Below are 14,715 nucleotides of genomic sequence, written 5' to 3' on the forward strand. Positions count from 1 at the left end.
CTACCACTTAGTGTGGAAAAGAGGCACTCTCTGCCCCAGTACACCCCACCTCTCAGCAAACAATTAATATAATTGTAGGGAAAGCAGGCGAAGTAGTGGAAGAAACCAATGCATAGCAATTATACGCATTCAAGTGACAGAGTCACCTAAGTCTAGGCCCGGCCCTGCAGTGGGCACAGATATCACTGAGGCAGCCTCAACATCCTTGGGCACCAGCACCATGGTATCATCCCCCTGGATCTCAATTCTTGACGTGCTCCCATTCTTCTGAGGCTACCGGTCCGGCCGCACTGCATTACCCCTGGACCTCCTATTGCAATTTGGGTTGTGGGCTCCACGGGCTTCCCCGAGCCTACCTGCCAGGATCATGCTCTCTCCCGGGACTTACAGCCAGTTCCACACATCTTCAGGGATATCAAAGAAGTGGGACTTACACCCTGACACAAACCTTTAAGATAGGCCGGGTACAAAAGCATATAGCGGAAGCCCATGGTGAGAAGTTTGGCCTTGACCTCCAGGAACCCTTTCAGAGACCTCCGAATATTATTAGTGTAATCTGGGCATATGGAGACCATTTGATTATCAAAATGGGCAATATCCATCTCCCGCCAACATGTAGGAAACAGCCTCTATCTTCAAAATTCAGGTCTGGCCAATGATAGCCCACAGTGGCATCCCTGGCCTGGGGCGGCCACAAGTGCCCTATATGCCGTTCAGTCATCAAGAGTGGGGACAAGCCAGCTGGCTTCAGCACCTTGTGGATCCAGCGCAAGACAAATTCTTCCATCATGCTTCCCTCATCCCACTCAAGGAAACCAAGAAAGCAGACATTATAGTGGTGGGTTTTACCCTCTCTATCCTCCACTCATGTCTCAAGGGTCCCAGTTCAGGAGGTGAATTTGGTCATCTCTCCCCTGAAGGCACAAAAAGAAAAATAGTTCATCCCCCAAAGCAAGGTTTCACCCTGGTGGACTCACTGCATCGCTACAGGGTCCCCTGCACTCCACCCACTCCAGCACTGACAGTACTGCGAGTGTCCCCAGGGCCCAGCCATAAAATTCAAACCAACCACATTAATGCATCTAAATTCCATGAAGAGTCAATCAAGTGTGGCCCCAAGTCAGCCAGGTTGGCAGTTCAGGGTGATCCGCACCTCTCAAGTGTCCCCTCCACGGTCAACCGATGCATGGCGGCACCCCGGGAGCCAGGATGTATCAATGGCCAATGGCTGGTGCAGATCACTGACATTGCAGACTGCGGCCGGCACTGCTCCGACATCTGCAGGCATGGGCAGTGAGGCTCTCCCTGTAAGATCACAAGCAAAGGCAGGGGGCTCCTGCACCCATGCCCCAGATGCTACTCACTGCCAGCAGCTCGCTCCAGAGCGGCTGTCAAGGGAACAAGCAGCACAGTGCTGCCGCTGGCTCAGGTACTGGAGGCCATGGCTCAGACTCCCACACAGGGCAACAAGGACGATCCCTCACCACTCCACTCCTGCCACTGCAGGCCCAGCCAAGGCACTGGGCTAGGGAGCGGGGAACAGCAAGATGAACACAGGGTGAAGAATGGCAGTGTACCGCAGGATATTGCCGGGCCGCGAGGACCTTCCTAGAAGCACGTCCTGACGCCCATCTTGCAGGGCCACACCCCCTGAGAAAATTGTTTTAATGTAATTAAATAGATTTAAAATGGCTAAATTTTTGGTGTTGTGGTTTTTATTCGCCTGCCTTTTAACATTGATGTCATGAGTATGTGGTTAACTGGCTTCCACACAATAAGGCATTTTCTTTCCCCTTATTCAAGATGATGGCTACTCCTTTGTGATGGTCATCATCCCTTACTGAGTACAGTGGTTTTCATTCTGTCAGATCAGGCCCATCTGCTTAAAACATGCATTCCAGAATTAGGTTCAGGTCTGCACTTGGCACTCAGAATGTCTGTCATCTTGCCTGTTGTTTCCTTACAGATTTGACTACTGTCAATCATGCATGTCTCATGCAGACACTCTGGAATTCCTTCATGTCCTGCCCAGAGGAGACATTTATCACATCCCCCATCGGCCTACGTGATAGCCCCAGCTCTGGCTTGTTTTTTACTCCCTCCCCCCACCTCCTTCTTTAACCTCAATCCTTGTTGCCTAGGTATCCATTCAAAACAGTTTTTTCCGTGCGTTGAGACCTGAGCAACAAGGCCGATGCCTGGAGGAGTTGCTAGGCAACTAATGAGGAGATTGGCCCTGTGTCCCCCCTCGACTGTCACCTATCCAGCAAATAATTTTGGACACAGTTCTTCTCCATCTCCTTGCTAAGCTCCTTCCTCCCCTCCTCGCCAACAAATTCTCTCAACCTTGTTTTTTTACTTTTCCCTACTATGCTATTGTGTAACTGATGTAATTTGTAACGCAATGTTCCTCTGTTATAGCGCTCTGATACCTCTGGGTCTAGCCAGCGCTTCATAATCCTTTTTGATGTACCTTGTAATGCAACGATCCCCTGGTTAAGTGCTCTGATATCTCCGGGTCTAGACAGCGCTATATAGCCTTCTCAAATCAAATGGACTAAAACCTGGTTTTCCTGATCGTTGAGACCTGAGCACCATGGCTGATGACCTGTGGAGCTGCTAGACAGCAAATGAGGAGATAGGCCCTTGGGTACCCCCTTGACCATCACCTACCCAGCCGGACATTGGGCACAGTTCCGCCTCGTCTCCCCGCTATTACTCCTTCCTCACCTCCCTCCTACGAATTCTTGACGATTGTTCCTGATTACGGTACCTTACTATGCTCTATTATTTGATGTAACTTCTAACGCAACGATCCTAAATGTAAAGCGATCTGATACCCTCTTGGGTCAAGTTTGCGCTATATAAAAATGTATTAATAAATAAATAAAGAAGATATAGTGTCTCCTGCTGCTGTTTTCAAAACTAATGTTGTTTGTTGGACAAAGTTGTTAGACTTGTGTCCAGCCTCCAACATGAAGGACCAATGCATTGCAATTTGTCAGGCATCTACCCTTTGACCTCTCCAGCTTGGGTGACCTGCCAAGAGACTAAGCACCAGCTGCCATAGTTCTCCAGGTCACTGAAATATGCAAGCCCCTCAAATATTTCAAGTTGGTGTTCCTCCGAGAGGAAGTCAGTAAGTACCTGTGTGGGTGTTTACATTTTGCATTCATTGAGTAGATGCATGGGTGGATGTATGAGTTAAACTAGAAATAAGAGCATACTAAAAAAAAAAATTGGTCAAGAAGAGATCACCAGGGATCTAGTAGAATCTGAAGAAAGCTGGGTGACTCGCTGGGCAGGTAAAGGCTGGAAGAAAATTATATACATAAAAAATAAATGTTGGAGTACTAAAACCCTTAATAGACATCAGTCCTTGCTTTTGGCTTACCCAAGGTCCACTTGGAATGAAATAGCAGAAACGTGAGTAATCTTTAGGCAATTTAAAAACTCTTATAAGGATCACTGGATAGTGCAACACCATGCCAGATAAAATAATGTAGAAAAGGACCTAAATGTAAACCCCATAGGAAATACTGTTACATTAAATTGAATGCATTTTAATAGTTAACAATATAAATTAATATAACTGATTTAAAAAATAGTACACATTTGAAATTTAATTAGAACACATTTTAATAACTTTTTTGCATTCAAAACATTAATAAAAAATGTGTATTAGATACAATTAAAGTATTTTGATTTTATTTCTGTAATCACTTTCAATAATGAATATTACATAATAGAAACATTAATTACTTAAGATGGGAATTCGTTTTTTTGTTTAAATATGAAAACATATATTATCTTTTAAATGATTTAGGGGATTAATTATCAAAATGTAATGCAACACAGCACAGCAATTCACCTTGCTGTGCTGTGCTGCGTTGCAGGGAAAGGGCAGGGAGGCACTGTATTTAATACACTTGAGCATATTTCTTCCTTTTTCCCTTTGCTGGCAAACAATGGTCTGCCTAGCTTCAACACAGGCATAGTGCTGGGGTGCCTGAGTTACATGCAGGATTGTTTCTTTGCAGGAAGGGGCACTTTCCTGTACAACAATAATGCCCTGAGGAATATTCTTTTTAGAAAGAGGAAGTAATAAGGAGAAATACAAATATTTCTCCTTGGTACATATTGCCTGGGAAGGTGCAGCATTTGGAGCATTCCCAAGTCTACCAGTATGGTAAAAGTGGCAATCCATCAAAATCCTTGGGAGTTGTGTGGGAACACCTATGCAAAATCTATGACATTTCTCACTGGGGCAGAGTAATGCAACACAGCGATTTGGTCTGCGTTGCTTTACTCCAAATTTATAAAGCCAATCAGGGCCACAAAGTTGTCTTGCATGGCTTGATAAATTGCATGTTAGGGTTTGCCTTACGTGGTGCGACTGTGATGCAAACCATTGATAAATATGCACGTTAATTTTTTATTCAAAATGTAGTGTTTAGTGCTGTCGCAATCTGTCTTTGGCTCCACCTTTAAAATAAATATATAAACATAATTCACTCTTGTATCCAACAAGAGCAATGTGCAAATGGGTGAGGTCCAGCAATACCCATATGGTGTTGGCTAAAACTGTTAGAAGTTCCTCAAAAACTGCACATGGTTTAGGACATATATACTGCTCTTTGAACAGAGCCCTCTGTTGTATATGGGATTGATATTACATAAAGACAATAAAACGCTTCTCTAAGGTGGAGGAATTGGGACTCAACTCCCTCAGAAGCATGTAAGAGAAACCACTCAGGAAACGAAGATAAACACTAGGCGGGAATCCAGCTTTCACCTCCACTTCCACTCGGACGTAGGAGCTGAGGTACCGACGGAGAGAGCTGGGCCTCCTTCTTCCCGAGTGGATGCCGGGTGAGGTGAGGCTTAATCCCACAAAAAGCTGGGAAAGACCGCATGATTGGATTGCCACTAGTATACATCTGGGCTCAGAGTGACTGGTAGGATCTATCCATTATAAGTGTACAAGTTCATCTATTTTCTGTAATTCACATTTCATTTGCAGTCGCAGTATTCACTAGGTCCTGAAGAAAGCTAGGACCAAATGTCCATCTAGCTGAAACATGTCGACCCCACCACATCACGCCCTGATATAGTTATTATTTAAAACTATCGGGCTCTGTTGTTTTAATCTTGACCCTAGCACCATACTCAATAAATTTATTTTTGGTCCTTTGAGTCAATTTTATATTCACTTGCACTTTTTTCACCTGCACTGCACTCCATTGGCATCACCAGTGAAACACTGTGGGCTAAGACTATATCTATAGAATCCATCTTTTTGCACCAACATTGGATGCCTTGACTAAGATTTGGATTCATGATACATCTCCCACGTGACGACACTCCACCAAATGGGTGGGCTGATGGGATTTTTTCTAGCTCAGTGTTTTCACTTAAGTGTCACTAATGGACTCTAGGTTCTAGGCTCTACATGGCACACAAACATTGATTTGGGACCAGGCTACTTTCTTGTTGTTTTTCTAGGGAATCCAGCTTTCTTCAGGAGGAATAAAAAAACAAAAAGACAGAATCACTGGTGCAGTGCCCCCAAGATTTTAGAATCAATGCAAAACGTGCTTAAGAATGATCCATAATCTTCCATCATTTTTAAGGGCTAAAAACCCACTTTCACAAATCTCACCACCAAATCTAGATACTGTCATGCCTTGTAAATATTGTTACTCTACGTGATACTCACTGTCTATAGTTATTTTGACCGAATTTTATATTTTTTTCATATGAAAGGCCCTGTTTTTTGCCCAATCCCACTAATTCTATGCTGCAGACATATCTGCAATAACTAAATAAATAAATACATACAATAAATACACGAAACAAATAACACTGTCTATTATTTTAGGCTAGCTATGGCACACACACTCTATTACAAACCTTTGGTTTACATGCCCACATTCTCTCGGCCACACTCACCCTTACCACCACCAGCTCACTCGTGCAGGGAAAGGGAACATGCATGATAGAACACACCTCTCAAAGAGAGCAAAAAATGTGCTAATCAGTCAATCACACATCGCAACACAAATAAAAGAGATACAATTATACCAAAGCTTCACTACCTTACACAATAACTCATCAAACATCCAGTACACTAGAGGACTAGTAGGAATCAGAGGGTACTTTTAAGGTACCCTTTTAAGCTACTGATTCTGTGCTTTATATTCCTCACTTGTAAGCTGTGCAGTATTGTATTACAGTTGTCCTACATCCTTTTGGTTATTATTCCAGTGTCACTAAGATGGCAGCAGCTAGCATGAATCAACCTCCGCCCTTCCTGAGATTAGCTGGAAGGAATGGGTGAAACGTTTTGAGTCGTATCTGATAGCCATTGGTGGTCAAAGGTTCAATACTGTAAGAAAACAACATATTTTGCTGCATAATTTGGGTGTACAAGGGCGTAAGGTGTATGAAAATCTACCTGTGCCTGAGCAGGAGGGTAATGCTGTTGGAGAGGTAGATGTGTATGTGCAAATCATGGAGAAGTTGGAAAAACATTTTGGGGATAGAATAAATGTGGTTTTAGAGCGACACAAATTTTTTAAAAGGTGTCAAGGGAAACAGGAGTACAAAATTATATTGCGGTGTTGTGGGGACTTACACAATTATGTGAATTTGGTGACCTCTCAGACTCTTTTATAAGAGACCAACTGGTAAGATGCACTAATAATCCACGCATCCAGGAGAAACTGTTGGCAAAGAATCCAGGGCTCAAGGAAGCAATAGAAATTGCCAAGTCAGTGGAACACACAGCTAAGTGTGTGAAAGAAATGAAGCCCGATGGGGAGACTGTAGCTACCATTGATAATATAGAAGACAGGAACGACGTGTATAAGATGAAGTTTAAGGAAAATGCTAACACCAAAGTAGATTACAAAGAGAAGGGTCCAAAGTGTTACCGTTGTGGTAGCAACAACCATTTTGCCTCCTATTTCCAATGCCCTGCCAAGTATGTCACTTGTAAGAAATGCAATAGGAGGGGGCATTTCGCTAGGGTGTGTCGTGATGGAGAGTTGCACACTAGAGATCATGAAAAGAATACAGATAGGGCCATGAGTAGAGAAGTTAAATGCATTGAACAGAAAGTAGACAAAATTATTTTGCAAGTGAAAGATGTTAGTGACACAGTTAATTCTATTTATCCAAAGTGTGATGTACTAATTAATGATGATCTAGTTGAAATGTTTGCAGATTCCTGTTCACCGTTCACTTTGATAAATAAGGATGATTATATGTCCACAGGCAAGAATAAGATTAGTGAGCTAAAAACCCCAGATATTTCCCCCTCAGGGTACAACAAAGGTAACATTCCCCTTTTGGGCATGAAAGATGTACAGCTACAATTTCAGGATAGGAAAACCTATGGGACTGTATATGTAGTGAAGTCGGGTTCCAACCTTTTAGGATGGGTTCATCAAAAGGAGTTGGGAATCATACTGGACCCCAACAGTGCGGAACAAGTGCTACTTACAGAGAAGTTTCCGGGGGGGGGGGAAAGATTTGTGATGATTATAAACAACTGTTTAAAGAGGAACTGGGATGCTTACACAATTTTCAGCATAGTATTAAATTAAAACAAAATGCTAAACCTGTGGTACATGGCCTGCGAACAGTGCCTTATAAATTGAGACAACCTTTCGAAAATGAGCTGCGGAAGTTATGTGACTTGGATATAATTCAACCCATAGACTGTTCTGAGTGGTTGGCTCCAATTGTCCTTGCGGCCAAACCCAATGGAGAGGGCATCTGCCTCTGTGTGGACTTGCGCAGTTTAAATGACTGTATTTGGGTAGAGAGACATCCCTTGCCAGTAATAAATGAAATGCTAAGCACCATGGGCCCTGCAAAGTATTTCAGCGTAATAGATCTATCCATGGCGTACCACCAGATCAAATTACATACAGATTCAAGGCCACTCACAGCGTTTATCACGCCTTTTGGTGCCGTCATGTTCAAAAGAATGCCTTTTGGCCTCGCATTGGCTGCTGCAATCTTCCAAAGAGCTATGCAGAAGATTCTGGAGGGCGTGGAACGTACAATGTGTTTCCAAGATGACATATTGGTCTACGGAAACAATTCAGAAGAACATGATGGAATATTGAGACAAGTCTTCCAAAGACTCACAGATGCTGGCCTAACAGTCAAGAAGGAAAAGTGTAAGATAAAAGTTCAACAAGTGTAATACTTGGGCCATTCGATCTCAGAAGAAGGTTTTAGGCCAAAGAGTAGTTTGATCCGAGCTGTAAAAGAAGCCCCCAACCCAAGGAAAAAAGATGAGCTGAAATCCTTTTTAGGACTCATGGAATACATGTCAAAATATGTAGAAAATGTTGCTGCTAAGTGTGAACCCATGAGATAGATGTTAAAGAAAAACAAGGAGTTTGAGTGGAACGAGGAACAGGAGGCCGTTGCTAATGCCTTGAAGGAAGACTTAGTCAACTCTCCAGCCCTCGGAACTTTTGATGCCAACAAGAAAACTATCCTAACAACTGATGCCTCAAACTATGGACTGGGTGCCACCTTGATTCAGAAAAATGGGATTGAAGAAACGATTATTGCTTACGCGTCCAGAAGCCTCTCTCCACCAGAAAAAACTATTTGGTAATCGAATGAGAAGCATTGGTATGTTTTTGGGCCGTCAGACATTTTAAGTTTTTTCTATGGGGTTTTAGATTCACTATACGGACAGATCACAAGCCACTCACATATATTTTCTCAGTGAAAGGTCTGGAGAATTGCACCCCACGCATCAGCAGATGGATACTGGGGCTGGAGCATTTCAATTTCAAGATTGAACATGTGCCGGGAAAAGAAAATATTATTTCAGATTTCCTCTCAAGATCACCTCTTCCAGAAGAAGATGTTAAAGAGGAATCTCTGGACAGTCCGATAATGATGATGGACTTTCCGGCCATCACGGAAAAAGAGTGGGAAGAGGGAATGAAGAAAGACAATGAGCTCAGTGTCCTAAAAGAGCTGATCAAAAATGGATGGCCAAACAAGAAGAAAGATGTTGTAGCAGAAGTGGAAGAATTTTCGGAAGTCAGAGATGAGCTGAGTACCATAGGGGGAAAAGTTTATCGCAATAATAGAGTGATACCTCCCAAAGAACTACGGAAGAGAGTCATTGACTTGGCGCATGAAGGCCACCTTGGACGCAGTGCTACTAAGGCAAGAGTAAGAACGAATTTCTGGTTTCCAAAAATGGATGCCGTGACAGAAGAAGTAGTAAAAGAATGTGGAGCATGCGGAAAAAGTGATAAGTCAAAAACGATACACAAATCTCCGTTGTCTCCAGTAAGTGTTCCAACCAAGCCATGGAGCAAGTTGGCAATGGACATCATTGGACCTTTACAGAATCAAGCCCTGCAGAGCAGATTCATGTTAGTCCTGATCAATTATACTTCTCACTGGATCAAACAAAAGTTCGTGTACAGCATCAATACCAAATCGGTGATCCAATTCCTAAAAGAGGTGTGCAGTGAGGAAGTTATCCCTTCCACACTAATAACTGACAATGGGGTACAATTCACCTCTGAGGAAATGCAGGATTTTCTGAAAGTATCAGGCATAAAGCATGAAACTACAGCTCTCTATTGTCCGAAGGCAAATGGACTAGTGGAGAGAGCCAATAGAGTCATTAAGGAAAATATCCAACTAGCTGCCATTAATGGACATAAGGTTGAAAGCTCTTTGAGGGAATTTCTGTGGGCCTATCACACATCTCATAACAGAGTAACTGGGATCTCCCCATTTGTATCTTTACGTTGGAGGGAACCATGCACCAAGCTCAATCCATGTTGGTTAAATGGTGTTGAAGTCAGGGAAGTAGATCGGGAGGAGGCAGGAGAGAAGGTCAGAGAACATCAAACCAAGTACAAACAATGGTATGACCAAAAACATAGAGTGAAGTCCCAAAAGTGGGAGGTGGGAGACATGCACAAGCCAGAAGAAACATCAAGTCAGGAACTGCCCCCAGCAAATTTCACTCTACCTGTAAAATTGTAAAAGTGTTGAAAAATGTAGTACAGTTTGAAAATGGTCAATGGTGGAGTTTTGACAATATTGTAAGAGTACATTCATAAAGTGTTCTGCTAGGTATTTTATGTTCCTCGCTGGTGCAACCAGCCAACCTTAACCCACACACTTTTCCCTTACAAATGTCCTACATATTAAGGAAGGGAGATGTGTTACAATTAGCTCTGTTAGTACATTCCATCCACCCTTATTCCCTGCCCCCTGTTGGACTCTTCCATCCTGGAGCTCACTGTGGAATGTTGGTGTGTAACTAGTGCGGAGAGTGGATGGTGATTAAATGGTTATCTTCATTGAATCTTCCTGCGTCCTGTCATTCTTCAGGAATTCTAACAGCTACCCTCTGGGTGCTTAAAATATTAAGTCTATCACTGGGTTGAATAAGATGAGGTTTTTGATACGAAACTCTATAGGTTTCATGAAGCGTTTTGTAGATGGAATCTCGTTTTGACCAGTGCATGCCTTAATATGGCTTCCCTGTTCACTTATAATACCCATCTATGGAACTAGACATTACAGGGGCACATCTGCTCCTGCAGATATGTCCTCACATGTGCTATAATACACTCTGCCTTAGGGCTCCAGAGCTTGCTGTAGGGGTGACTTACATGTAGTCTCTGTTGTGTCTTTGACATGGCACACAGAAGTATGTCATGTCATGTATTCAAGGATTGTTTGCACCTTGTAATGCAGTCTGCAATGGCAGTCCATGTGGAATTTGTGTGTGGGTCCCTTAGGGTAGCCTAAGATATTCTGAGGCCCTTATTAGTACTTATGCTCTAGTTATCAGGGGTGCCGTTTACTAGGGACTTACAGGGGTACCAAAGTAATTTGCCATTTGTATAGAATTAGACATTTCCTTGTTTTAAGGGAAGAGCACTGGCACCACTGGGGTCTGGTTAGCAGGCCTCAGTGCACTCTCAGAGTTTAAAACCAGCATACAGTATTTAAAAAGGGGCAAAAAATAGGGGGACAACTGCAACAAAAACCCAGTGTCCTACAAAGTCTATTCTGGGTGGAAGAATAACACCACAACATACATATTGAGTCTTACTTTGCTCATAATGTATTTAATGGTGTGAGTTGGGTAAGCCTGTGCCTTTGGCAAAGCTAACAGATGTGGGCAGGGCATGGAGCTTGTGGTTACTGCCTACCATTATATACTTTTAATGGCAGGAAGAAAACATATTTTTGTAATGTTGTATCAACCTGTTATTTTGGCTGTTGTGGGAGGGTCCTGAAATAAAGGAACAATGGAATTGTGCATTCTATAATGGAGAGAGTCTTCAGCAGCACTTTGTTAAACTAAGGTTTATACCATGCATCAGTAGAAGTGATCCTGTCTCTATTGAGAGATGAAATATGCACTCAAAATGCAAAGAAAATATGAATTGCAAAAGTTTACTTAATTCAAGGCAAAGCTGCTCAATACATTCAGAAAATCCCCAACTCCCTCAAATATTGTGGTATTTAAGATGACAGAATAAGGAAATTCATAAAAAGATCAACCATGCTATATGACCTGGTTTCTCAACAGTTGCACTCAAGTTATGATAGCAGTTTCTACTTTTAGAAAAAAAGCCTTTTAGAAAAGGTTTTACGTCCTGCTGTATCTTATTGTTCGATTGGAATGATAACTCTATCTCTGTTGCACACATTTTTTCTGACGTTGATTTCTTATAGAACTGTCTTATGAAGTTATGTAGTTCCATATTTACAACATCTTCACTTCTCTGGACTTATGCTAGATTTCTTGCTCCCATCATTCTTCTCTTAGTGGTCTAATACACACCTGGCAATAAACAGATTATTTCTGAGATACATCCATTGCCTCACCACATCTCAGTACATATTCACTTTGTTTTTTATTCTATAAAGAATAAAGGGCACTGTTCTCATATACCCATACTTTATGCACTTCAGCAGGTTTCTCCCAAAATCAGAATGTATTTCTCTTTGAAACTGTTTGTTCACATTCTCTATGAGATTTTGAGTAATCTTGATTGCAAAGGCGGTGTTAGTGATGTCGCTGCTACTCCAGTGGGTAAAGTCTTCACCCTATAAAAACAATATTGGAAAAACAACCTTGTAAAAGATTCTGAAACTTACGCTACCGGAGTTGGTTCAACCTTGTTCGGAATAGTTAATATGGACTGCCCTTCACTCGAAGAATGATAAACTCCAGTGGTCGTAGAAGTTGAAGTTGGTTTCATGGTGGTAGAAGCTGAAAAAGATTGAGAAGAAAATCCTTACCAAGCGTATGAAGATACCTATTGCCATCTGGCTCATACCAAACCATCTGGAATGCTTCTTTCGTAAAAACAATAGATTTAGCACTTGTGCTCTCCCTTTAAGTGTGAATAGATTTTGTTACAAGATTGCAACTAGATGATTCTTGGTCGCAACATCCTTTGTTGTTGCCTGTGTGCCATTCAGATTCACAGGGAATCCAGTGGTGATCATATAGGTATTGGTAAACAAATGATTTTCCAGCTGACATTTGGAGACAATGACAAAAGTTCAACCAACATGACAAAATCAAATGTGATGTAGGCTACTGACAAGCCTAGAAGTGAAACGGCAGCCCCTTTATCCAGTATGCAGGACAGTTTAGGAAGGATTGTTTAATGTGACTGCTTTGATGCCTGCACCAGGTGTGGATTTCTGTTTTCTCGTCTGTTTTACATCGATGTAAAAACTAATTGATGTAAATATTTTCCATGTTTTTTAATCAATCTTCTTTCATTATACCGTGATTTAAGATGTATGTTAGTCAATGGATCCAATTGCTGTATTTTAGGAGTCGTGATGCCTTAGTGTTTCTGACTGGATGCGTCCAGCTGTGGTGAGTTGTGTATTGTTCTTCAAGTGGAGGAAAGAATATAGAAAGAGAATGGGAAAGTGGTCTTATTAATCAACTGAAATTGGTGTGCAATGTTCGCCCTTTGATAGAAAACAACTTTTCCTTTCTTCAACCACTCCCCATACCTTTCCCTTATGCCCACCTATGCAGCTGTCCTTCCATACATTTACTACCCACTCAGAGTAGGAGGTAAATGTATGTTAAAAGCCCAGAATCGGAAGGATCAGTGCCCCACAATAGTTTCCCTCTCATGGAGTTTAACTTATTATTGCATAGTTGACCTCTCTTCATAGTAATGATAGCATCGCATGTGTTCTTCCAGAGCCCCTGGTACAATGCAACTCATAATCAGGACACACAGTGCATTGATGTGGTAGGAATAATAGTATAAACGATTGAGTAATGCAGGAATATCGAAATCTAGACAGTGAAATTGTTTATTAATTTTGGCAAATAGTAGAGGGTGTGAATTTAGAAAATGTTAGATGGTGTTTAGGAACTATAAACTTTATGTCATGTATGGGAGACCTGTACAAAAAGCAGCTGAAAATCTTAGACCAAGTCATTGGAGAAAGTTTTGGTTCCAGTTCTGGAGGTTGAGTTCAGAATGATGAAGACTCCATTGGCAGTAGTAACAGGGAGTGAGTGGATCAACTGAGGAGAGAACTGAACCAGATGATGAGAGAGGAGGAACAGATGTGTAGTAAAGTGAATGAAGCAGGGCAAGTGAGAAGGAATATTATACATCACACAAGAAAATACAAAGTAAGATGAGCTGCAGTGGGCAAGAAAGAAAGAGTAGTAGTAGGAGTGAATAAAATGTTGTAGCAGGGTAGCAGGAGGAAAGTACAAGAAATAGTAGGTGTAACAATAGGACAATGCAAAGGAGTAAGTATAACTGTAAATTTTGGAGCGTAGATAGGCCTAAGTAGAAGAGTAGGTAAATGCAAGGTATGTAGAAATACGATCCTGTAAGTGTACGAGTAAGAGTGGGAGTAATATTAGGAATAGCAAAGAGCGAAAGCAGGAGCACATAAAAGAAATTGTAGGAGTAGCTATATACAATTTCAGAAGTAGGACTAGGCATAGGAAACAGCCTTTACAAAGCAGGCATTACGACACACTCCTTTACCATGCAATGCCTTCACTACTCAATGTCTTTACAATGCATGTTGGGTGTGTAAGCCTATAGGGTGGCAAAGGTATTTTTATAGATTAGCAATGGGAAGGGGTATAGTGTGTAAGGAATATTTTAAGGTTTAGAGGTGGGTCGGGGTATAAGGTGCTAAAAGCATTTTTTTCGTGTTTAGCGGTGGGTAAAGTTACGAGTTGGTAAGGGCTTTTTTTAGTAAGGGGGTAGGTAAGGGTATTCGGTGGTAAGCGTCTTTTTAGGATTTAAGGGTGGGTAAGGATAAAAGTGGACAAGGGTCATTTTAGGGTTTAGGGGTGGGGTATGGATATTGAGTGGCAAGGGTATTTTTAGGATTTAAGGACGGGTAGGGGTAAATGGTAATAAAGGTATATTTAGGGTTTAGGGGATGAGTAGGGGTATAGACTATTTTTAGGGATCAAGGTTGGTCAAGAGTACAGGATAGTAAGGGATTTTTAGGGTTTAGGGTTGAGTCAGGGTAAAGGTTGCTAAAGGTAAATGAGGGTTCAGGCGTGGGTAGGGATACATTTTTAGTATTCAGGGGTAGGTAAGTGTATAGGGTTCGTTGTTAAGGATAAAAAAAGAGGGAGCTGGGGGTTCCACTCAATATAAAAAAATGTAAAATTTTACT

At 41.9% G+C, this 14,715-nt stretch overlaps 1 protein-coding gene across 2 annotated transcripts in view; it reads right to left on the reverse strand.

Moving 5' to 3' along the window:
- Positions 1–14,715, reverse strand: part of LOC147726108 (CMRF35-like molecule 9) — a 261,759-nt gene that overhangs the window by 93,040 nt on the left and 154,004 nt on the right. For both annotated transcript variants that reach the window (XM_086960213.1, XM_086960212.1), the window contains exon 3: positions 12,181–12,295. In XM_086960213.1, the coding sequence (XP_086816339.1) occupies positions 12,181–12,295 (115 nt within the window). The remainder of the gene's footprint in view (positions 1–12,180; positions 12,296–14,715) is intronic.

The sequence above is a fragment of the Lissotriton vulgaris genome, chromosome 3_1 (genome assembly GCF_964263255.1).
Source record: "Lissotriton vulgaris chromosome 3_1, aLisVul1.2, whole genome shotgun sequence".
NCBI lineage: Eukaryota > Metazoa > Chordata > Amphibia > Caudata > Salamandridae > Lissotriton > Lissotriton vulgaris.